Genomic DNA, 23,504 nt, shown 5'->3' on the forward strand with positions numbered 1-23,504 from the left:
TCAATAGTGAGTCAGCAGGATAGTGTGGTAGTGATGTGGATTATTGACAGGTGAGCTTTGAGTTTGGGAAACATTTTTAAGGGACCATTACAGCAATTTGGATAAATAATGAGAGCTAACTTTAGTCACAGGGATATAATGAGAGTAGGGTGTAGAGGGGTAGAGTAGATAAAGGGGATGTTTTAGAATATTCAAGGACTAATTTGATATAGGTGGTGAGGTAGAGCAGGCAGGGATGAGTTAAAATTGATGATCTTACACAGTAGTATAGTATTAATCAAGAAGATAAAAGCTGGAGAACAGGCAGTATTTTTTATTGTTTTGTTGGGTGGAGAGTAAAGCAATGATGGAAAGACTAGTTTTAGCACTTTTAAGTTTTGTTAGGGTGTGGCCGCACCACTGCGTTGTGTGTATTTGTTTTTAATTGTTATGGTATAAATAAAACTTCCTTTTAAAATCTTGTTTCAGTAGCTGTCTGCTTTGTGTTTTATTCATGATTTCAAAGATGATTATTTCAATGTCCATTATATCTGTATTGGCTATCTCTGTTAATCAGAAGTATAAAATGTTAATTTAATGGGCACCTGCTAAGTGCCAGACTATGCTGTATTCATATTATCTCGCATAATTTTCACAACTCTGAGAGGGGCACTTTTATTCCTTATTTTGCATATGGAGAAGAGATAAAGGGAGCTTAGATTACATTGCTAGTAAATAATGGAGCCAAATTTTGAACATAGGTTTTTCTGACTCTCAGAGCCTATGAAGGTGCTTGCTAGTCTCAGAGTAGTTACTATTCCATGTCTAAAACATGGGATGGTAATTGGGGAAACAGTAGGAGATGAAAGAAGGAGAAGTAGATTGGGGCCATATTTTGAAGGACCTTAAAGAAGATTGAACTCAGTTATAAAGGTCGAAGGGTTCTATTGAAGATGCTTAGGCCTAGAGTGAGAGGAATAGAGTTGATAGAGAGGCTAAGGAGTCAGTGTTTGAGGATTTAGAAGTTGGGGATTGGTCATTTGGTTAAATAAATTTCATTTTGAATCCTTATAATGTCACAAATATAAAAATTTTAAGATATTGTAATTTTGAATAATGGCATAAAAATTATAATAGAAGGGGCACACATGAAGATGAACTTTCTTACAGCATTAACAATAAGCTCCTTTCTATGGTTATGACAATCTAAACATAAAAATTCTTGTTTCCTTTTGGCCCCAGGGCTTGTCTCAAAGGTTTGTTCTTAGTTTCATAATAAATAGATTATTCTTTTGGTTCAGGGTATGCTTATTTTGAAAGGGTGAGAAAGTCCTAAGGGCTCTAATTATAAATTCTGGATGTCAAAAAGACTTCAGAATTATACTTAAATAACATTAAATCTTTCAGAAAACACAATAGGTTTTTTGTTGCCTTTTAATACTTGAGTAAGGCAGGTCAACATCTGAGCTATACCAGCAGCCAGATAAAGGGGCAGATGATTGTTACAGAAAATTATCTTGTATTCTTTTTTCTTCAAGACTATTATACCAACCTGAACCATTATGGCATGAATGAAGCTTGCTTCATCTGAAAAGTTTTTAAGATAGTACTTTTACTTTAAAAATTTTTTTTTTCTTCTTATTAAGGGAAGTGATTTGTATTATTTATGATTATAAATTTTATTGTTATTACCTTGACTTTCCAAATGAAAAAAATGAAATGAATTGATTATTTCACTTTTATTGGGATTGATTATAAAGTTTTTAATAAGCATGAGAGAAAATTGTATACAGATGAATTTCACTTAGGTTTCAACTTTACCTATTTCTGGGTTCTACTTAATAGAAAACTTTGATCAGTAGTACTCTGTCCAGCTTGCTGATAAACTTTGTGTTTTCTTTAACTGGTCTAAATATTCTATTAAAGTTCAATATAGGATAACAGTTTGATTATCTTTGCTTCTCAGATTTATAACCAAAAGAAAGATAATTTTTTTCTTGTATTTTGTATCCATTTGCTTTGCCATTCTATAGAATTCAATTCTGTAATTATATTCAATTCTGTAATTATAAAGTTCATTTTAATCTGTAATTATAAAGGTAAATATAAACATTAGCATTTGTTTATTTATTTTTTCCTCTTGTGGTAATTCCACAAGTATTTCTTGAGCTCTTACTAGAGCTTTTTTAAAAAGACTTTATATTTTAGAGCAGTTTTAGGGTCATAGCAAAATTAAGTGGAAAGTACAGAGTTCCATATACCTTCTACCACACACATGCACAGACTTCCCTGCTATCAGCATCCCCCCACCAGAGTGGTAAATTTGTTACAGTTGATGAGCCTGTATTGACATATCATTATTGCTCAAAGACCATAGTTGATGTGAGAGTTGTACGTGTTGTACATTTTATGGGTTTGAACAAATATAATATAATGACACGTATTCACCCTTATGGTATTGTACAGAATAGTTTTACTGCCCTAAAATTACTCTGTGCTCTGCTTTTTTGTCTCTTCTTCCTCCCCTAACTTCTGGCAACCATTGATTTTTTTCTGCTTTTGTAGATTTACCTTTTTTTAGACTGTCATGTAGTTGGAATCATATACAGTATGTAGCCTTCTCAGATCAGCTTCTTTGACTTAGCAGAAATAACACATTTATGGTTCCTCCTTGTCTTTTCATGATTTGATAGCTCATTTCATTTTAGTGCTGTATAATATTTCATTGTCTGGATGTACCACAGTTTATCCATTAACCTGTTGAAGGACATGTTGGTTGCTTCCATGCTTTGGCAATTGTGAATAAAGTTGCTGTAAACATTTGTATATGGGTTTTGTGTGGACAGTTTTTAGTTCCTTTGGATTAATACCAAGGAGTGTGATTGTTGCATAAAATGGTAAGAGTATGTTTAATTTTGTAAGTAAGATACTGTCTTCCAAAGTGTTCTGTTATTTTGCATTCCTGTTGGAATGAGCAAGCGTTGTTTTTTCTTCACATCCATGTCAGCATTTGTTGTTGTCAGTGTACTGGATTTTGGTCATTTTAATGGATATGTACTGGAAATTTTTTATTGAAGTGTTGGGAGTGATAAAGATCAATCAGACCTAGAATCTGCCCTCAGTTGATACTCTGTTAGGTCAAATAGATACGTACATTGAAAGTAATTTTATAGGGTAGAAAATGGGTAAGTGCCACCAGTGTAATATTAAACAATATATTGTGGGCATTCAGGGATGGAGAGATTGTACCTGCAAAGTGAGTTATAAAGAAGAGTTGGTGCTTAAACTGCGTATAGAATGCTGAGGCAGATACGGATATCCATAGTTCTCGGTTGAGGTTGGTACTAAGATATGGGTACTCTGGGAGCAATATGATCACAGTTTGGAAGTAGGTAAGTGTGGAGCCTGTGCTGGTGCAGAAGAAGAGCTGAACTGTGCTAGCAGTGTTTTTCTGGCATTGAGAGGAACAATACAACTAGTATTGTAGGAAGAAGTTCAGGCTTTGGAATCAGATAGTCTGTGTTAAAATCCTGGTTACAACATTTACTGGCTGCATAACTTGGGTGTAGGTATTTAATGTCTTTAAACCTTATCTGTAAAGTGTGAATAATAGAAGTACCTATCTCATAAGGTTATTGGGAGGATTAAGTGATGTATTAATTAAGGCCAGATGCTGGACATAGTGCCTGTCATATATACTTCATAGATACTTGGTACACAGTGTAGAGTGTATTCTTCAAGCAAAATTTTGAAGAGATCACTTGAAGCAAACAAATGAAGCAAAGCCTCTCTGGATAGAATTGCTTAGTCTTCCCGTTGGTTCTTGAAGAGACTCTGAGGAATCTGCAGAACTCAGAGTAGGAAGGGAAAAGCATTAGATTTTCCTTTTTCAAGGCATTGTGGAGGCAGAAGCAGTGAGTGAACTGAGTGACTAAATGACATAATCAGTACTTTGTTTTAGTAGGGTTAATTGGTTAAAAGGAAGGGCAGTTTCTTTAATAAATATTTCTTCAGCAGCTAGCACAGTGCTAGATATTATTTAATGCATGAAGCAGGGTAATTTTAGTTCTCCCCTGTTGTCACTTGATCATATAGTGTCCTACATTATTACTTAAGTTTATGTGTTTTGGGGTGATCTCCCTAATGAGAGATCTTTAGTCTTTGAAAATAGGAAATTCTTTGTATGCTCGCAGCACCTGTGTTGGGATCTGAATAGATAATCATTGAGTTCTTGTTTCCTTTCCTTACTTTTTTCCTTATGTCTGGATAATACAGAGATTGTATAAAATATGGTCTTTGAGTGCAAGATAAAGTGTAAGTAAAGAATGCTGTAGGGATGCCTGGGTGGCTCAGTGGGTTGGGCCTCTGCCTTTGGCTCGGGTCGTGGTCCTGGGGTCCTGGGATCGAGCCCCACATCAGGGCTCTCTGCTCAGTGGGGAGCCTACTTCCCCCTCTCTCTCTGCCTGCCTCTCTGCCTGCTTGTGATTTCTCTCTCTGTCAAATAAATAAATAAATAAAATCTTAAAAAAAAGAACACTGTGTATGTGTATGCATATTATATGTAGTAGAAAAAGATTTTTTATAAGCTGTAAATAATGTTTTCAGCATTTATAAGAGAAGGAAGTTCTTTCTAGTTAGGGAAGTTGGGGAGAATTTTATAGAAAAGGTAGTTTTTGAGTAGACATTTAAAGATTGGGTATAATTTCAGTAGTAAGAATGGGATCAGGCATGCCGACAGAATGGTGTGATCAAAGGAACTAGAATAGGAAATGTAGGGGGCATTTGGGAAATGCAGACTGTCCGCTTTCAAGAGAGGTCTTTATTTAGGAGAGAGAAAAATAGTTAAAGCTAGATTGTGAGGGGTTCTGAATTCTAAAAGTGTTTGATTTTTTTTTTTTTTCCTAGTAAAAGGGGGAAAGGCAGAAGGGAGGAGAGGACTATAGGATGGTAGAGGTGCAAGGTGATTAGAGGTGTGCTTCAGAAATATTAGTGTGACAGCATTGTATATTATGAATTGGGTTAGAGTGTAGGATCAGATGCAGAGATTCTGGAGATAGGAGATTAAGTCAGAGATTATTAGAAATGATCTGGGAGAAATACCATCTGGCTTGTTATATTGTCAGGGCACTTTGAGAATAAGGACAGCTTTAAAGAGATTTTGGTGGTAGCATCTGCTGTTTGTAGAATGCAAAGGAGAGGGGTCAGATGAAGATGCTAAATCTTGGTGTCTTAGTATGATAATCAGTATCATACTAATGGAGGAACAAATTTGGAGGAACAAATATAACAAGGAGGAACAAATTTGGAGATAATTATGTGTTTGGCTTTCTGAAATGCACTTTGAAATAGTGTCAGCATTTTCTGGCATTTATTTGGTTGAAACTATGGAAAGTGATGAGATTGCCCAAGGAATAGAGAGGGAAGAAAAGAGGGCAAAAGCCAGAATCATACAGGTTATGTAGAGGCTAAGAAGAACCAGAGACGGAAACAGGAAGGAATAGTTGGAGTAGTGGGAGACAGATCAGGAGAATGTATTAAATTAGTCAAGAGAAGAAAGTGCCTAAGGAAAAATAAGTTATCGATATTGTTAAGTGGTCATAGATACTGAGGATGATAGAAGTTATAAAAGATGATTGGCGGAGAAAGACAACTATCATATGATCTCCCTGATACGAGGAAGTGGAGATGCAACGTGAGGGGTTTGGGGGGTAGGAAAAGAATAAATGAAACAAGATGGGATCAGGAAGGAGACAAACCATAAGTGACTCTTAATCTCACAAAACAAACTGAGGGTTGTGGTGGGGTGGGGGCTAGGGAGAGGGTGGTGGGGTTATGGACATTGGGGAGGGTATGTGATATGGTGAGTGCTGTGAAGTATGTAAACCTGGCAATTCACAGACCTGTACCCCTGGGGATAAAAATACATTTATATGTTTATAAAAATAAATTTAATAAAGTAAAAAAAAAAGAGATGATTGGATTTGGTGGCTGAATAGATGACCTGTTAAATACAAGAAGTCAATTGTGAATGATTGGCAAAGATAGCAGAATCACCCTACATTTACAAGTGGGTCACAGTTGACTTTCTAAGGGCAGTTGGTAGTTTTGAGCCTCCTTCTTAGTTTTTTCTAGGGGCCAGAGTGGGATTTATGCGGAGTGCCTTAGTTGCATATTAACCAGATTCCCTGGTTTACCACAATTACTATTTTCTTTTCTACTTTGTGGTAAAAAAGCTGGAGAGGTAGCTAGAGGGCTGTTGTTTCTCAGTTTCCAAATTGCATATAATAGAATTGATGATTGGTTTTGTTTTTTTCTACACATGTAGGTGAGCCTGGGTTTTTAACAGTGATTATGATAAGTTGATGTTCTGAAGTCCTTTGGCCTTTTGAGGATCAGATTGGTCTTTAGAGTATGTTTGATGCCTTACTCAACAAAAAAAGGTAACCCTATGTTGGGTTCCCAATGTTACTTTTCAGATCTGTAAGCCTCTGTAAATCCCAAAGTCTAGGAACTATTTGACTTTCTCTGTCTGGCTTATTTTACTTAGTGTAATACCTTCCAGGTCCATCCATGTTGTTGCAAATGACAAGATCTCATCTTCTTTTTATGGCTAATATTTCATTGTCTGTATATGCTCTATCTTCTGTATCCATTCCTTTATTGATGGACATTTGAGTTGCTTCCATATCTTGGCTGTTGCAAATGATGCTGCAATAAACATAGGGGTGCATATATCTTTTTGGATTAGTGTTTTTGTTTTCTTTGGTAAATACCCAGTAGTGGAATTACTGGATCATGTGGTATTTCTGCTTTACTTTTGTGAAGAACCTTCATATTGTCTATAATAATAATTACTATATTAATTTACATTCCCACCAACAGTGGATGAGGGTTCCTTTTTCAATATATCTTTGCCAACATTTATTATCTCTCTTTTGATTTTTTAGCCTTTCTTACAGGTGTAAGGTGATATCTCATTGTGGTATTGATTTGCATTTTCCTGATGATTGGTGATACTGAGGAACTTTTCATGTATCTGTTGGTCATTTGTATGTCTTCCTTGGAAAACTGTTTATTCAGTTCCTCTGCTTTTTAATCAGATTATATGTGTTTTTGGTGTTGAGTTGTATCAGTTCTTTATAAATTACTTGTATTACTCCTTATTATACATCATTTGCAGATATCTTCTTTCATTCAGCAGGTTGCCCTTTTGTTCTGTTGATGGTTTTCTTCACTGTCCAAAAAGGTTTTTGTTTTGATATAGTCCCAATGCTGTATTTTGGCTTTTGTTTCACTTGCCTTAGGAGACTTACCATATGATTTCAATTGTATGTGGAATCTAAAAAAACAAATAAATGAATAAACAAAGTGGAATCAGACCTATAAATATAGAGAACAAACTGATTATTGCCAGAGGGGATTCACAACATGGGTGAAGGGGAGTAGGAGATTCAGTCTTTGAGTTATGGAATGAATAAGTCACAGGGATATAAGGTACAGCATAGGGAATGATATGGATTTTTCTTTAGACAGATTGATGTAAACACTGTAAAGGATAGGGTATGGGTTAGTACTTTTATAATATGATTTGTATATACCAATAGAGGTGCTTTTGGTTGTTATTCAGAGTATCATAGTGACTAATTTATGTATGTAAACTTAGAAGGGAATAAGGCATTATTTTGAGTCAGAATTATATAAAAAATACAAAATTATTACAAAATTAAAAATTATAAAAAATTCTATCTCATTGAAAGCCTATCACTTTTTTTAACATACCTCAGTGGCTTTTCTTACAAAATTATTTCAGTCTTTTTTAAAAGATTTTTATTTATTTATTTGATAGACAGAGAGAGATCACAAGTAGGCAGAGAGGCAGGCAGAGAGAGAGGGCGAAGCAGGCTCCCCACCGAGCAGAGAGCCCGATGTGGGGCTCGATCCCAGGACCCTGAGATCATGACCTGAGCTGAAGGCAGAGGCTTAAACCACTGAGCCACCCAGGCGCCCCCAAAATTATTTCAGTCTTAAGTTTGGGTGCCAGATTATTCTTTACTAGTTAAGCTATACTAGTTAAGCTATACTCTATTCTAGACTATGTGGGAAATAATTCAGGCTTGCGTCCAGCCATGTTGGAGACCATTGGAATGTGAATAAAACTTGTTTTTCTGGGGGTACCTGGATGGCTCAGTTGGTTAAGTGTGTGCCTTTGGCTCAGATTGTGATCCCAGGATCCTGGGATTGAGCATTGGTCAGTGGGGAGTCTCCTCCCTCTGCACCTACCCCTCCTTGTGTTCTCTCTCTCAAATAAATAAATAAAACCTTAAAAGAAACTTGATTTTTTGCTGTAAACTATACCAATGTATAATATTTTTTATTCTTTTGGATAATTTTTCTGTTTGTGGAGCACAGATTCTTTTCAGTATGGATTCTGACCAGTGTAGTAGATTACAGACTTACTCTTTTTACTTAAATTTAAGTAATCTTTTATATGCTTTTAAAGTTAGACTGGATCCTTTAAAAATCAAATCTAATATGATTATGGCAAGCATATATCTTAGGTTTTCTGGGGGGTGATTTAAAGGTTTAGATATTCTGTGTGGTAGTCTGACAGTCTTATAGTTAGCTTTGAAAACATAGTTGCAGAACTAGAATAAGTCTCTAAAATAGCCAGTAGGTAAAAGAACATAAAAAGAGCTGTAAGTAGTAATCTGAAGAATTAAGTCACTCCGAGGAATTTTTTTAATCTACTCAGGATTTGTATTAAAACTATATTTTATGTCATTGTTTCCTATTTCAGTTTTCAACTTGACCAACAATGTGGATTTGGACAACACCAAAAAGAAAATGGAGATGTACCAGAAGGAAAATAAAGATGTCATTCAGAAAAATAAGTTAAAGCTGGTTGGTTGCTAAGTATTTTCTTCTTTTGTATTAGAAATGAATGCTTCCATATGATCCCTGAAAAGCTATCTTCCTCTAAAATAAATTAAATTTACAAAAAATTTAGCTGAAATCCAGATCAGAAATACTGTATATGTATATGTATATGTATACAGTATATGTATATGTAGGCACATAGATAGGAGGCACACTGTAGGCATACCAATTTTGATGGCATTATTAAAATATATTCTCTAAAGGAAGAACTGTGTGTATGCAGAGATTTGTCTTAACTTAAACAATTTAGCTGTTATTTCTTTAATACTTGTCTTTCTAGTTTTGGAGGAAAGCAGAAGTACTTATTTTTGAGGTACTTTATCAGGAATTTGTGATTGTTAATCAAAATGATAAAGTTGTATCTGGATCACATAGCTTGTGTTTTCATTTTGTGTTTAAAAGTACTTTCTCCTTATAGTCTTACAAGTGTTATCATTTAGATACTTCTTTCCTGCCTTCAAGCTCTCAAGGAATTGACACTACATTCTCCTTCCATTTATATCCAGTGACTTTCTTAGAAAGTTGTCTCATTTCTGAGAGGATCAATGTGCCATAAAATGACTTTCTTTGCCCAGTAGCCTTCTGTGGGTACATTAGAAAATATGTTCAAAGTAGATAATAGGTAACTTGTTGCACTAGCCCCACTTAACTCATTAATAGAAGGATATTCCTTTCACGTGAATACTTTTTTTCATTTAGCATTTTAAGCTTGGAAATACTAAGAATTGCTGTGAAAGAATAATCTAATTTCAGGTAGCTATTTATTTTAAGGCAGAAATTTCTAATTATCTGAAAACTATAGGTTATTGAATAAAACAAATACTGTATTTCAGTGGGAATATTTGAGCTGCTTTTATTCATTTTATTCTATTAATTATAATACCTAGCTATGTTTTAACTAAGTAATTTGGTTAGTAACTCATTAACTTTTATTAACTGATCATTCTATGCAGAATGTTATACCTACTAGTGATACTGACCCAGGTATTTGGTATTGGCACAAACATACAGACATAGGACCACATTTTTTAAGACAGTGCTAGTTGACCTATATCAGTAACTGTGGCATTATTGAATAGAGCTTAGCTCTCTTGTGGCCCATGAAGCATGGACTAACTTACATGGCTGGTGTCTAAGATAAGATAGCAACTTGCTTTTCATGTCTCTGTGAATGTTGAAGTCTCACTGTTCTAAAAACATCAAAGTTGTATCAAAGAAGAAAAAAAAATCTTTTGCATGATTAGTCATATAAAGCGATTCTTTTTTTTTTTTTTAAAGATTTTATTTATTTATTTGTCAGAGAGAGAGAGAGCAAGAGCAAGGCAGAGTGGCAGGCAGAGTCAGAGGGAGAAGCAGGCTCCCTGCGGAGCAAGGAGCCCAATGTGGGACTCGATCCCAGGACGCTGGGATCACAACCCGAGGAAAAACTATACTGACATTTCTGCTAAGGAGATCTTACTTGTTTCATGGAGGCAGTCATTGTGAGCATGGAGAAACTGAATGTGATCTAATCTTGAAATAGAGTCTTAGTGAAGATTACTTTAATATTTAGTCTGTTCTCCTTATTTATTATTTGAACTACAGTTGACACAAATTGTTACCATAGTTTCCAGTATACAATATAACGATTCAACAAGCATATACTATATGCTATTCTCATAACAAGTGTAGCTATCGTCTGTCACCATACAACACTATTATAATACCATTGACTGTATTCTCTATGCTGTACCTTTTATCTCTTAGTTTATTCATTCCATAACTGGAAGCTTGTATCTTCTACTCCCCTTCACCCATTTTGCCTGTCACCCCACCCCTTGCCCCACTGGCAGCCACCAGTTTGTTCTCTGTGTTTATGGATCTGTTTCTGCTTTTTGTTTGTTTGTTTATTAATTTGTTTTGTTTTTTAGATTTCATATATAGGTGAAATCATGATATTTGTCTTTCTTTGACTTCTGACTTATTTCACTTAGTATAATACCCTCTAGGTCCATCTGTGTTGTTGCAAATCACAAGATCTTATCCTTTCTTTGCGGCTGAGTAATATCCCTCTGTGTGTGTATGTGTGTGTGGGGGTGTGTGTGTAGGTAAACTACATCTTTTTTATCCATTAAACCTTAAGTGGACACTTGGGTTGCCTATTTAGAGTAGCCATATCTGGGCTGCAATAAATGCTGCAAATTCTAATGCTGCAATAAATATAGGGGTGCATATATCTTTTTGAATTATTGTTTCATGTTATTTGGGTAAATATCCAGCAGTGGAATTACTGGACCATACGGTATTTCTATTTTTAATTTTTTGAGAAACTTCCATATCATTTTCCACAGTGGCTATTCCAGTTTACATTTCCACCAGTAGTGCACAAGAGTTCCTTTTTCTCCACATTCTGGAAAACACTTGTTACTTAAAATTATCTTAATTTTTATTTTCAGTTTTCTAGATTCTCATGAGCAGTAGAGATTGCTGTGTAGAATGTCTGTCAGTTTAGCAAAATAAAAAAAAATCAGTTCAATAAATTTGTTGAACATTTGCTAAGCATATTATACAGAAAGATGAATAAGAAGCCAGGTAATTTCAATACAGTGTCATAAGCATGTGGAAAGTGCTGTTGCTTGTTATAATAGGAGTATAAGGAGGAATACCTAATCCATTCTGAGAGTATTGGGAAAGGCATTCCAAGTGAGATGATGCCTAAATGGGAGCCTTAAAGGACAAGTAGAACTTGACAAAGTGGAGAAGATGGGACAAGGGTGGAAATATGGATGCTGCACAAGGACATTCCAGGCAGAAAGAAATCATAAGCAAAGGCAAAAAGGCATGGGTAATCAGAGTTCTGAGAGGTTTTAGTAGCTTTATATTGCTGAAGTTCAGTAGAGAGAGAGTTGAAGTTGGAGAAGTAGAAAGGGCATAGGTCACATAAGGAAATTTATCATGAAAAGTAATTTTGGCTTACATAGTTAGACCAGTTAGTGTGTGTGTGTGTGTGTGTGTGTGTAGAGGGAAAGAGTAAAGTGGTAGGAGGGACAGAGGAAGAGGGAGAGGGAGAATTCTAAGCACACTCCACCATGGGGCTTGATCCGGAAACCCTGAGATCATGACTGAAATCAAGAGTTAGACATTTAACTGACTGAGTTACCCAGGTGTCCCACTTATTTTTATGTTTTAATAGGTGAAGCTTTTCTTTAAATGAAAGCTTGCTTGGAATACTTTTGTTAAAGTGATAGTGGGAAGAGAGAAGCCGAATTTCTATCTGTTCAATCTCTTCTGTATTGTACCTTAGGCATCTTATCAGGGAGTTCCAAGATTCCTTGGAGTAATGTTTTAAAATGTGTCTGTGGATGATTGTCACTGAAGGGTTTTAAACCAAGTGGTTATAAGGTATTGTCTGTGTTAGTATAAATGTAGTGGTTTGGTGGAGGCTGAATTTGAGAGAATCAAGCTGGAGTTTGGGAAACCAGTGGGAAGTTATTGCAGTCATGTTGGTGAATTTAGAGGTGACTTAGACAAGAAATGGAGAGGTGAGGATGAATTGGAGAGATAGTTTGAGTTTAAAATAGCAAGTCCTACTGATGGAGTAGGAGTGGGAGGTGAAAGCAAGGGAGGTTGGTTGGGTAAGGTAGTATCAGGAAGAACACACAAAGATCTTTAGTTTTCAACATGCTTCTGTTCTCTCAGTCCAGTACATTCTTCATTGTCCCCACAGTGTTTGATTTTTACTGATGGCTCTTCTTCCAGTTATTCATTCAGCTAGCTAGATAGCTAATCAATATTTATTGAGGCCTACTATGTCCAAGATGCTCACATATTCTATTTCAGTGAGAAAATTGAGGCTACCAGTGTCTCATTGTTAGAAATGGTAGACTGTTGGTCTGATCTCATTTGGCCTGTTGGCAGTGTTTGGTGTAGTCTTCTCCTTTGATACAGAAACCCTGTACCTTAACTTCCATGGGACCACTTGATTTCCTCATCCTGCTGCTGTCACCTTCCCCTTTCATCTTCTTAAAGAAGCTTAGCTTTCCTTCCTGACTCTAAAACATAGTTCCTTTCAGGGCTTCTCTTTATGAATTACCCCTTTAAACTAATTACTCTCAAATGTTTCTGTAGCACATTGTTTTTCTCTTGAAAAACATATATTTCTCTTGAAAAACATTATACTATGCAATATACTATACTATGCAATATAGACATATATGTATAAATAGTTAATAGATATTTATTTCTTGATGTATTATAGGCACTTTTAATTCAGCATTCCAGAGCTGAATTTTTAAGTCTTTACCTCTTGTTTTTACTATTATGTTCTTCATCCAAGTATTCAAGCCATATATGGTCTATCTTCTTATACTGTTGATGGTCTCTCCTCATCATTTTTCAATTCTGGTTCCCCTTGCATTTCTATTATTATTACCTTATTTAGGGCTCTCATCATTTCTTGTCTAGGTTATTGAAATGTTTTTCTAACTGGTTTTCCTGTCTTCAGTCATGACCCGATTGATTTGTATACTTTACTGCATCTAGTTGTCTTTCTAAAGTTATCCCTCAAATTTCCTTAATGTCGTCCTGATTATCTTAGTATGGCTCTAGTTGCCTTAGTATGGCATTAGGACCCTCTGTGATCTGCCCTCTGCTTGTCTTTTCAGTTTTACCTAGAACTTTTCCCCACCCCCATACTTCATGACTTGGCCATACCATGCATTCTGGCTTTATTCATGTCTTTGCACCTTTGTTTTCTCTTCCTGAATAGCTGTCCACTCTCCAATAGGGGCAAATACCTACTGTTTGAAGTCTTAGCTCAACCTCTTAGGTTTCCTAGGGCTGCTGTAACAAATTACTAAAAACTGGATGACTTATAACAATAGGAATTTATTATTGTTCTAGTCTACAAGTCTAAAATTAAGGTGTCATCAAGGTCATTCTTTCTGTAAATGCTCTAGGGAAGACTCCTTCCTTGCCTCTTCTAGTGCCTGGTGGTTGTCAGCAATCTTCAGTGCCTCTCTGATTTGTACCATTGTCTTCACATGAACTTCTCCTTTGTGTCTCTCTCCACATTTCTAGTATGATCCCCTTTTAACTTGATTACAACTGCAAAGATCCTATTTCCAAATAAGGGCACATTTATATATACGAGGGGTTAAGACTTCAACATGTATTTTGGGGGGATACATTTAACCCACAATACTGTGTATGAAATCTTATCTTTCTCTGTGTGTCCTTTATCACTGCAAGGAGAGTTTACCCTCTATCAATTCTGTTTTCACCGTTCTGTTTTACTATAAGACCTACCTTTTTCTGCTCATATGTCTCCAGTCAAGTAGTTTACTTTTCCAACTTTCATATCTCAGCCCCTAACCTTTTACATTTATTCCTACTAATTATTCTGTATCAAGTTTGAATTCTCTTTTCTACTGAGTTAGAGTAGCAATCTTGCCAATATAATGGCAAGTTTGCTATGGAATGGAAAAGTTTGTAAAATTATAGGGAGAGATGCTAATAGGATGTAGCAACTGATTTAAGGGGAATGGGGATGGGGAGCAGAGAGGGAGTAAACAGAGATGAATTTATGGTTTTAAATGGAGTTGACTAAGATGTAGGTGTGTACTTAGTGGACATAAGGAATATAGGAGTATGATCAGCTTTGGGAGACCAGATGCTAAACTGAATTTTGGATCTAGTAGTGAGTTTTAATTGTAGGTAAAACATCTTTTTGTTTGAGAACTTTGTTTATCTAATATATGAATTGAAAAAAAATCTAATAGAGGGTTTTATATATTATTTATATAAAAATATATTTTTCTTTGAGGTCTTTGTTATTCATATATTCATGATGCTCAAGCCTATTATGTTGTCTTCCTCCATTTTGTATTTTCTTGAGGTGCCATAATTTCTGTGTTCTGTCAAATTAAAAAAAAAGCTTTAAAATAAAGCCATTTAGATTTTACTGTATTTTTCATTCATAAGAATTAAAGAGCAAAGACTAGGTATATTATTGCTTTGAAATATGACTTAGAGTTGGAATAAATTTCAGAGCGTGGAATTATTTAATATTCTGAGGAATTCCATAAAAGGAGAATAAGTAGAACTGTGGTTCATTCATATTAGCTTTGAATTTTGACTTTTTCAGTGCACAAATTTATATGCTTATCTTAAAAAATAACTTCAGTTTCTTACAACTTCCCTTAAATGCTATTTGAAATTCTAACCTCATGAAGACTTATATTTCAGCTTAGGAAAAAGAAATTCAGTACAGTGATAAGTTTTCATTATCTGGAATGTTTTGGAAATTGTTTCTTATTAAATAAGCCAATCTTTTTGATGGAGTGTTTCCATTAGTAGCTCTGTATATAGATTGTCTCTTTGTTGTATTCTTGGGTTTTTGGTTTTGTTTTTCTTGTTAAATCTTCTAAAATGAATGACTTGAGGGTGCCTGGGTGGATCAGTGGGTTAAGCCTTTGCCTTCAGCTCAGGTCATGATCCCAGGGTCCTGGGATTGAGCCCCACATCGGGCTCCCTGCTTAGCAGGAAGCCTGATTCTCCCTCTCCCTCTCTTTTACTTGTGTTCCCTTTCTCTCTGTGTCTCTCTCTGTCAAACAAATAAGTAAAAATCTTTAAAAAAAATAATGGTAAGTGTCATTCTCTTTGACAGTACAATGTCCACATTAAATAAAATGAACTCTAGTTCCCTCAGAGTAGAGATACTGCTCTGTTAAACTGTAAGTGACTAGATGTTTTATGCTTCTAAAAAGGATAGTGTCAGAGTGTAGTTAGGATTGATTTTGGTTACTAAATTTATTCCATGTTGTATATAAATATTTCTGTTTTAGACTCGGGAACAGGAGGAATTGGAAGAAGCTTTAGAGGTAGAAAGACAGGAAAATGAACAAAGAAGACTGTTTATACAAAAAGAAGAACAACGGCAGCAGATTCTAAAAAGGAAGAATAAGCAGGCTTTTTTAGATGAACTGGTATGTATTAATGCCAAGTGCATTCAGAGTTTATCTTTCCTATTTATTATGCTGGATAATGGCATTTAAGTGGCACTTCTACTGGTATATTCAAGGCTGATATATTCAGCTTCTGTTCCTTCATTAAAAAAAACATTTTGTCAATATCTGTTTTATTTTCAGATGAAAGAGCAATATAACTGATGTAAGACAGTATGCTATTAATAGGTTATTTATGTGTTTTTAAGGTTACTAACTGAAACTCATTGTTTTCAGAGCAATTTTCTCCTGATTAATACTGGCTTTCTTATAACTAGCTCATTTTCAAGTGTTTTGGCTTCATGGTGAAATTTGTAGTGATTCTAGTTACTCTGTGAGAACTGTGTTTCATATTTTTGCATGAGCAAATGAAAATGCCATTTTCAAAGAAATGGCAGTGTTTTGTTAGTTGTGTTTCCCAATAGTTAGCTCCCGAAGTATTCACCATTGTTAGATAACAGCAGTAATAATAACTAAGGTTTATGAAGTGTGTCACAGATTCGACAATATATTACTTGATGCTTATAAGCTGGGGTGATACTGTTAAAATCACAGTAGAGGGGGACGCCTGGGTGGCTCAGTTGGTTGAGCGGCCGCCTTCGGTTCAGGTCATGATCTCAGTATCCTGGGATGGAGTCCCGCATCCGGCTCCTTGCTCAACAGGGAGTCTGCTTCTGCCTGCCACTCTGTCTGCCTGTGCTCACTGACTCTGACAAATAAATAAATAAAATCTTCAAAAAAAAAAAAAAAATCAGAGTAGAAATGGTCCTCTCCAGAAAAGTCTATTTGCATTCTTCCTTTTCCTTGTCTGTCCATATAATTAATTTCTATGTTGTGTTAACATACAACTTTAATTCTTTGGTCTAGTTGATATGGTGTTTCTCTATGATGTACATGGGTAAATGTTTTATGTGTATATTTTTCCATTCTTCTTTTGGCCAGAAGTTAGCTAACCAAGTATAAAAAGAGAAAGCAAGAATTAAATTAGAAGTAGGTGAGAAAGTAATGGAAAAGTAAGAGGGCATTAATGAGGCTTAGGTAGAAAATGCTTATCATAAACCCTATCTACTTTGTATAAATGCAGTATAAATTGTTTTCTAAGAAGATAGTAGCATATAAAATAGAATGCGGTATTTTCCTTAGCAATTTCCATTAATTTTTCTTGAAACTATTAAGTGTCAGTTGTGGCTTTTAACAGTTGAAATGACACATGTTTCACATTTTTTGTTGACGTTATCTTGTGAGAAATTAAAAACTTTAAAGAATGAATTAGTAAATATTGATGTTAAAATTATTTTATTGATATGTTTTTTCCCCATCATTTTATACAAAGAGGAACACACTTTCCTTGGTAACCCTTCTCCTTTGTTCAATTAATTGAATTAATTGTAAATATAGAACTTAGATATAAAATGAAAATAGTTTAGCATTAAAAAATATTGCATCTAATACAGTCTTTAGATTTAATTTTGAGGTTAGCTAGCTTTGCATAGCAATTGCTCTTGCATATTTTTTTTAGTCCTCAAAGTACTAAGTTTTGCTGCCTCATTGAGCTGCTATTGGCACGAAGTTCCCCTTTAATTCAGTGGAGCATGAAGCAAGATGTGAAACTGCCAATGTTGTATGTACATTGTGTATAATCTGGAGTTAATATTGGTTTTTGTGAGACCTCCCTCCCCCCCAACTACTTCCTGTTTTCTTCACCTGCAAGTCATTACTGCACATACTTTCTTCACTATTTAGATCATGTAACATGGTGGTTAAATAATCCTTAGCAATTTACTGTATTCATTAGAACAATTAATTATAACAGATTGCTCTAGAATATCAGCATGTTTTGAATATCTGGTTTCCTAATTTTAAAAATTCTGTTACTTTAATTTTTTATAATTAAATTTCTTTGTTAAAATATGACTATACATTTTAGTCCTTATTGACTAATTAAAAGTATTTATTAAGTTTCTTCTTATCTTCCTAAATCCCTAATAAGTGAAAAAGCACATTCTATTTCTTTTTCTATGTTTGTTCATCTTTTAGATTCTATAAAAAAAGATAATATTGGCATTTGTAAATATGTCTATAACACCTAAATCCTAAAATTATTCTCTGGATCTAATTTAAGCAAAAGTATTACTTAATAGAACTTTTTCTCCTGTTTTGGGATTTGGTTTTTGTGCCTATGGTCACTTTTTAACCTTTGAAAAGCATTACATTATACTGTATGTGACAGGATTTTAATGTTATGGTCTTAATGTTTATGGCTTAGCATTTACCATAATGTTGCCTAAAAGTCCATTTATTTAATCCTAACTGTAAATTCAGTTTTTTTTTACAGTTTGGAAAAAGATTTTTAAACAGGTCCTGACTTATTAAATCTTTTTATATTCCTATTTGAAAATTCTCTTCAGTTAGGTCTTAAATTTTGTTAAGGGCTAATATTGTTGTCAAATGTAGTAGCTGATTTTTATTAGAAATATTGTTTGCCAGATGGCTTGCTTAAAGTCAGTTAAAATAATCTTTAAAAACTGGTCATTATAAAGCTTTTAATGAGTATTACAGGCAGTCTTATTAAAATTTCTTTAAATATTAAACAGTAAACCTTCAGGCAATTAATGTAAGTTAGAGAACCTTTCAAGATAGACTGGAAAGCTAAGAAAAATTAAATAACTTGCAAAGCTGAATCTGCATGTTATGTATTCCTGAGAGCATGTATGTTCCCATAATTTATTTTACTCTACAGATTTTGTTGTTGTTAGCGCTCCTGCTTAATTCTTATTTAGCATTCTCAAAGATTTTCAGACTTTGGCGTTTTGAATGCTAAAATGGAATAAAGCAGATTGAAGTAAATTGTATGCCTTAATGTCAAAATTTGTTTTAGATTCCTAGAACGTTTATTTTTTATTAAATTTCATTTGTATTACTAAGACATTTTAATATTCAGGCCCTTTTCTGTGTGAAAGCAAAAGCAGGATTAAAACAGGCCGAAGTATTGATTAGCAACCTTTTTGAAGTGAACGCATCATCTTGCTTTTACACAAGGACATTCACTTACTAGAGGAAATACCAGGTATGGAAGAGCATTTGAATCCACTTATACACTAAATTGAGAAGGAATGCCAAAGAAATTTATTTTTCTTCTGTTAGGTTTTACATATGAAAAGATAGTAATGGCTTTAATTAAATTAATTAATTAATTAGACAGAGATCAGAAGTAGGCAGAGAGAGAGGAAGGGAAGCAGGCTCCCCCCTTAGCAGAGAGCCCGATGCAGGGCTGGATCCCAGGACCCTGGGATCATGACCTGAGCCGAAGGCAGAGGCTTTAACCCACTGAGCCACCCAGGTGCCCTAGTAATGGCTTTTAAAAAGTACTTTGGGCCATAGCCATTTAAAATCTCTTAATTTTACATTTTATTTAAGATTCTTGGGGGGAGGAGCAGAGGGAAAGGGACAAGCAGACTTCTCACTGAGCACAGAGCCCAGTGTGGGGCTCACTGTCATGACCCTTAGATCCTGACCTGGTCTGAAATCAGGTATTGGACACCTGACCAACTGAGCTACCCCGGTGCCCCTTTTTAATACCCCCCCCCCATTTATTTATTTATTTGACTCACACACACACACACAGACAGAAATCACAAATAGGCAGAGAGGCAGGTAGAGAGAGAGGGGGAAGAGGCTCCTTGCTGAGCAGAGAGCCCAATGCAGGGCTCGATTCCCTGAGATTCATGACCTGAGCTGAAGGCAGAGGCTTAACCCACTGAGCCACCCAAATGCCCTAAAATTCTTAATGGAAATCTAGAATAGCTGCAGAAATTCACAGTATTATACTGTTACTAATGAAGAACTAATGCTTTATTGTAGAATATGAAAGATATTCAAGTATATTTTCATAGTATCTTTCATTCATTCTCCTTTATTATTGCTAAAGGCCCTAAGGCTCTATTTTATAAATACAATTTGTGTTCTTCTGTTGAAAAAAGTTTAATCTTTGTAAATTTCTCTTGCAAAGCACTTCTTTTACCAAATCTTTAGGTACAAATGCATTCTAGGACAACTCTGTTGAAATAAATTGCTCGTTACTCAAATTACTTCTGTACTGTAGCCTTAAAACAGTTTCTTTAACTATGTTAATTAAGTACATTTGTGCCTTAAAAATATTCTTAAGTTGTAAGATTTGGAAAGAAACTTAGATTCTGCTATATTTTTTACTTTCATACTATGAAATGTTTAACAGTATAGTTTTCTTTAAGGATTAAAGTCTAGGTATTTATTATTTTAAAAATCTGTAGGCCATTTGAAGAATATGTGTTTTTTGTAGGTAGCCTTGGTATAGGAGATAGAAATGTGTTTGTAACCTTCATTTTTGTTTATACATATAAAGTATTGTGTTTGTATATATTATCTCCTTCCTTCTTGGCTTTCTTCTGCATGTGTTTCTGAGTTTTTATTTAACTGAAATCTCAAAAAGGAAGGGGTCTGCATACATTTAGTTTAGACCTTAGTGCTACAGCACTTTAAGCATGTAGGGGAACTTCATGTTAAACAGGATAAGTAAGCCTGTGTATAAAAATTTTTTAGTAATTTGCTTGTTATTAATATGTATGTGTGCAGATTTGTGTAAATAGTAGCTCTGATTTCGTATCAGTATAAGATATTAGAAATATTTACTATCATTTTGTTAATTAAGAAAATCTAGAGTTAATTTCTAAAAATAAGTCCATAAAGGAGAAAATAAATATGTTTTTGCTTGTAGTTAACAATTATTCCGTTGTGCAAAACAGAACAAGGATCATTTCCAAACAGCCTCAGGTGAAATATAATAGGAAACAATTGCAGACTGGTCTGAATTCACTGGTAGAAGAATGTGTCTTAGATAAACATCTGATCTAAGTTATAGTACTTTGTATTACTCTTTTTGTGATTAGCTCTTAATTTTTTTTAGTTTAATAAATATGGTTGGCTTTGCTAGATGAAATAAGGCCCTGTTATATTGTCTTTAATGTGGATTTTATAAAAATACTTTTTTGCAGGTTATTTTGATTTATGAATCTCAAACAGCCTTTTCTTATTATGGAATGTTAAAATTTTTTGTGAAGTGTTCTCCATAAAGTGAATATTTAGGTTGACATCAAATGCTTATGAAAAGGCATAATTTAAAATAAAAGACTTGTTGCTCATTAGTTTTTCCTTTTTAACTTTCATATTGCACTTTTACTTTTCTTACAGGAGAGTTCTGATCTCCCTGTTGCTCTGCTTTTGGCTCAGCATAAAGATAGATCTACCCAGTTGGAAATGCAACTTGAGAAACCAAAACCTATAAAACCAGTGACATTTTCCACAGGCATCAAAATGGTAAGCTCTATTTTAATTACTTGTTTGAAGAATGTATTTTAAGGATTGCACTTTATAACTTTATATTGATTTCTACAGTTAAATTGGAAGGTTCAGATGTTTAAGAACATTATCTCATCTAGGCTAGACATGTAGAAATGTGAAAACATGCAGTGTAAAGGGAAAAAGGAAAGAAATTGTTTTCAAAGTACACAACACAATTTGTTGTACATGATATTGGGTTTATGAGTTTTTTTCTTATTCTACATAAACTTTTAAGCTGGTAGTGTAGAAAAACATTTTTTTTTAAAGATTTTATTTATTTATTTGACACAGACATAGAGAGAGTGAACAAGCACAAGCAGGGAAAACAGCAGGTAGAGGGAGAAGCAGGGTCCCTGCTGAGCAAGAGGGAGAAGCAGGGTCCCTGCTGAGCAAGAAGCCTGATGTGGGGCTCAATTCCAGAACCCTGGGATCATGACCTGAGCTGAAGGCAGCTGTTTAACCAACTACGCCACCCAGGCACCCTGTAGAAAAACATTCTTAAAAGAAAATGCAGACTTCTGGTTCCTGGTATGGCATGTAAGAAGCTTGGATATTGCCATCCCATTCTAACAATGAATAAAAAGCTGAACATACTGGGCGCCTGGGTGGCTCAGTGGGTTGAGCCGCTGCCTTCGGCTCAGGTCATGATCTCAGGGTCCTGGGATCGAGTCCCGCATCAGGCTCTCTGCTCAGCAGGGAGCCTGCTTCCTCCTCTCTCTCTCTCTGCCTGCCTCTCTGCCTACTTGTGATCTCTCTCTGTCAAATAAATAAATAAAATCTTTAAAAAAAAAAAAAAGCTGAACATACTAAAAAATCCAACAACTTTTCTTAGATCCATGATTGAAGAGAGGTCACAAGGCAAACCACTGCCCTTAAAATTGGAGAGATCGGTAGAGAATACAGTGAATTACAACTTAACTAGAGTAGCAACCTCATGGGGAACTAGTGCTGGTATAGGTAAATCTATTGTAATTGTAACTGACAAATTGCTGGAGGTCAGTGTGGACAGCCCTAAGAGTTCAGACCTCTGCTGGGGAACCACTTATTGAGGGCCCCTGTACTTGTGTGAGTTTTTACCTCTTGCATCTCTATCACATTCTCTCAGTGAATATTAGAGAAAAATCCCCTCTTGCTTTTAGCAGAGAAAAGGAAAAAGGAACAATTTTGAAATATACCAGAGCATTTTGTTCTTATTAAGGCCTACCCGCAGGAGAAACTATTTTGTCAGAGCCTAAACTACTGGAGTTTATGATAACCTGCCTGATGTAGGGGAAAGGAAATACTCTATTTCAGTTGCTCAAGCCTTCTGTATGGGAGAAGGGAAACAACACAACTTCAGCCTACTTTAACCATCCTGCCCTGACTAAGGGGAGGTGGGATGGGTTGAGAAGCACTTGTGAAGTTCACAGTGTTAGAACCACAGGCTCTCCAAAGGGCTGAGACCTGATCATAGAAAAATAAAATGCTCTGACACCCCCACACCTCACCACCACATTGCTAAAGGCCTGTTTATAGTGGTGCCTCTTGCCTAGCCCATTATGCTTTGGCTGTCAAGAAAAAAAATTACAAAACATAACAAAAGGCAGAAGACACAGTTGGAAGAGACAGAGCAAGCATCAAAATCAGTCTTAGATATGACAGGGGTGTTGGAATAATCAGACTGGGAATATAAAACAATTGTTATTAATATGCCAAAGGTGCTAATGGATAAAGTAGACAACATATAAGAAAAGTGGGCAATGGTAAGGAGAAGGATGGAAATTCTGAGAAAGAGCCAGAAAGAAATGCTAGAGAAAAGAACTCTAACAGAAATGAGGATTAGCTTTGATGGGCTCATTAGTACACTAGACACCCTGATGAAAGAATCTTTGAGCAAGAGGATACATCAACACACTTCTTGAAAACTGAAAATCAAAGAGAAAAAGACAAAACCAGAAAAAGACAAAACCAGGAAAAAACAAAACCAGAACAGAATATCCAAGGACTGTGGGACGACTATAAAAGGTGTAACACATGCATAATGGGAATACCAGAAAGAGAAGAATGAGAGAAAGGCACAGAATATTTGAAACAATAATGACCGAGAATTTATCAGATACTAAACCAAAGATACAGAAAGCTCAGAGGACACTAAGTAGGATAAGTGCCAAAAGAACTACACCTAGGTGTATCATTTTCAAAAATCAGAAAACTGAAGATGAAGAAAAAAGCCACTTGTCTATAGAAGAG

General features: G+C 35.2%; 1 protein-coding gene across 2 annotated transcripts in view; it reads left to right on the plus strand.

Moving 5' to 3' along the window:
* The window catches only part of MNAT1 (MNAT1 component of CDK activating kinase), a 212,062-nt gene that overhangs the window by 71,568 nt on the left and 116,990 nt on the right, over positions 1 to 23,504 (plus strand). For both annotated transcript variants that reach the window (XM_059373330.1, XM_059373329.1), the window contains exons 4-6: positions 8,777 to 8,880; positions 15,741 to 15,881; positions 21,126 to 21,251. In XM_059373330.1, coding sequence (XP_059229313.1) covers positions 8,777 to 8,880; positions 15,741 to 15,881; positions 21,126 to 21,251 — 371 coding nt within the window. The remainder of the gene's footprint in view (positions 1 to 8,776; positions 8,881 to 15,740; positions 15,882 to 21,125; positions 21,252 to 23,504) is intronic.

Source organism: Mustela nigripes, chromosome 13 (assembly GCF_022355385.1).
Source record: "Mustela nigripes isolate SB6536 chromosome 13, MUSNIG.SB6536, whole genome shotgun sequence".
NCBI lineage: Eukaryota > Metazoa > Chordata > Mammalia > Carnivora > Mustelidae > Mustela > Mustela nigripes.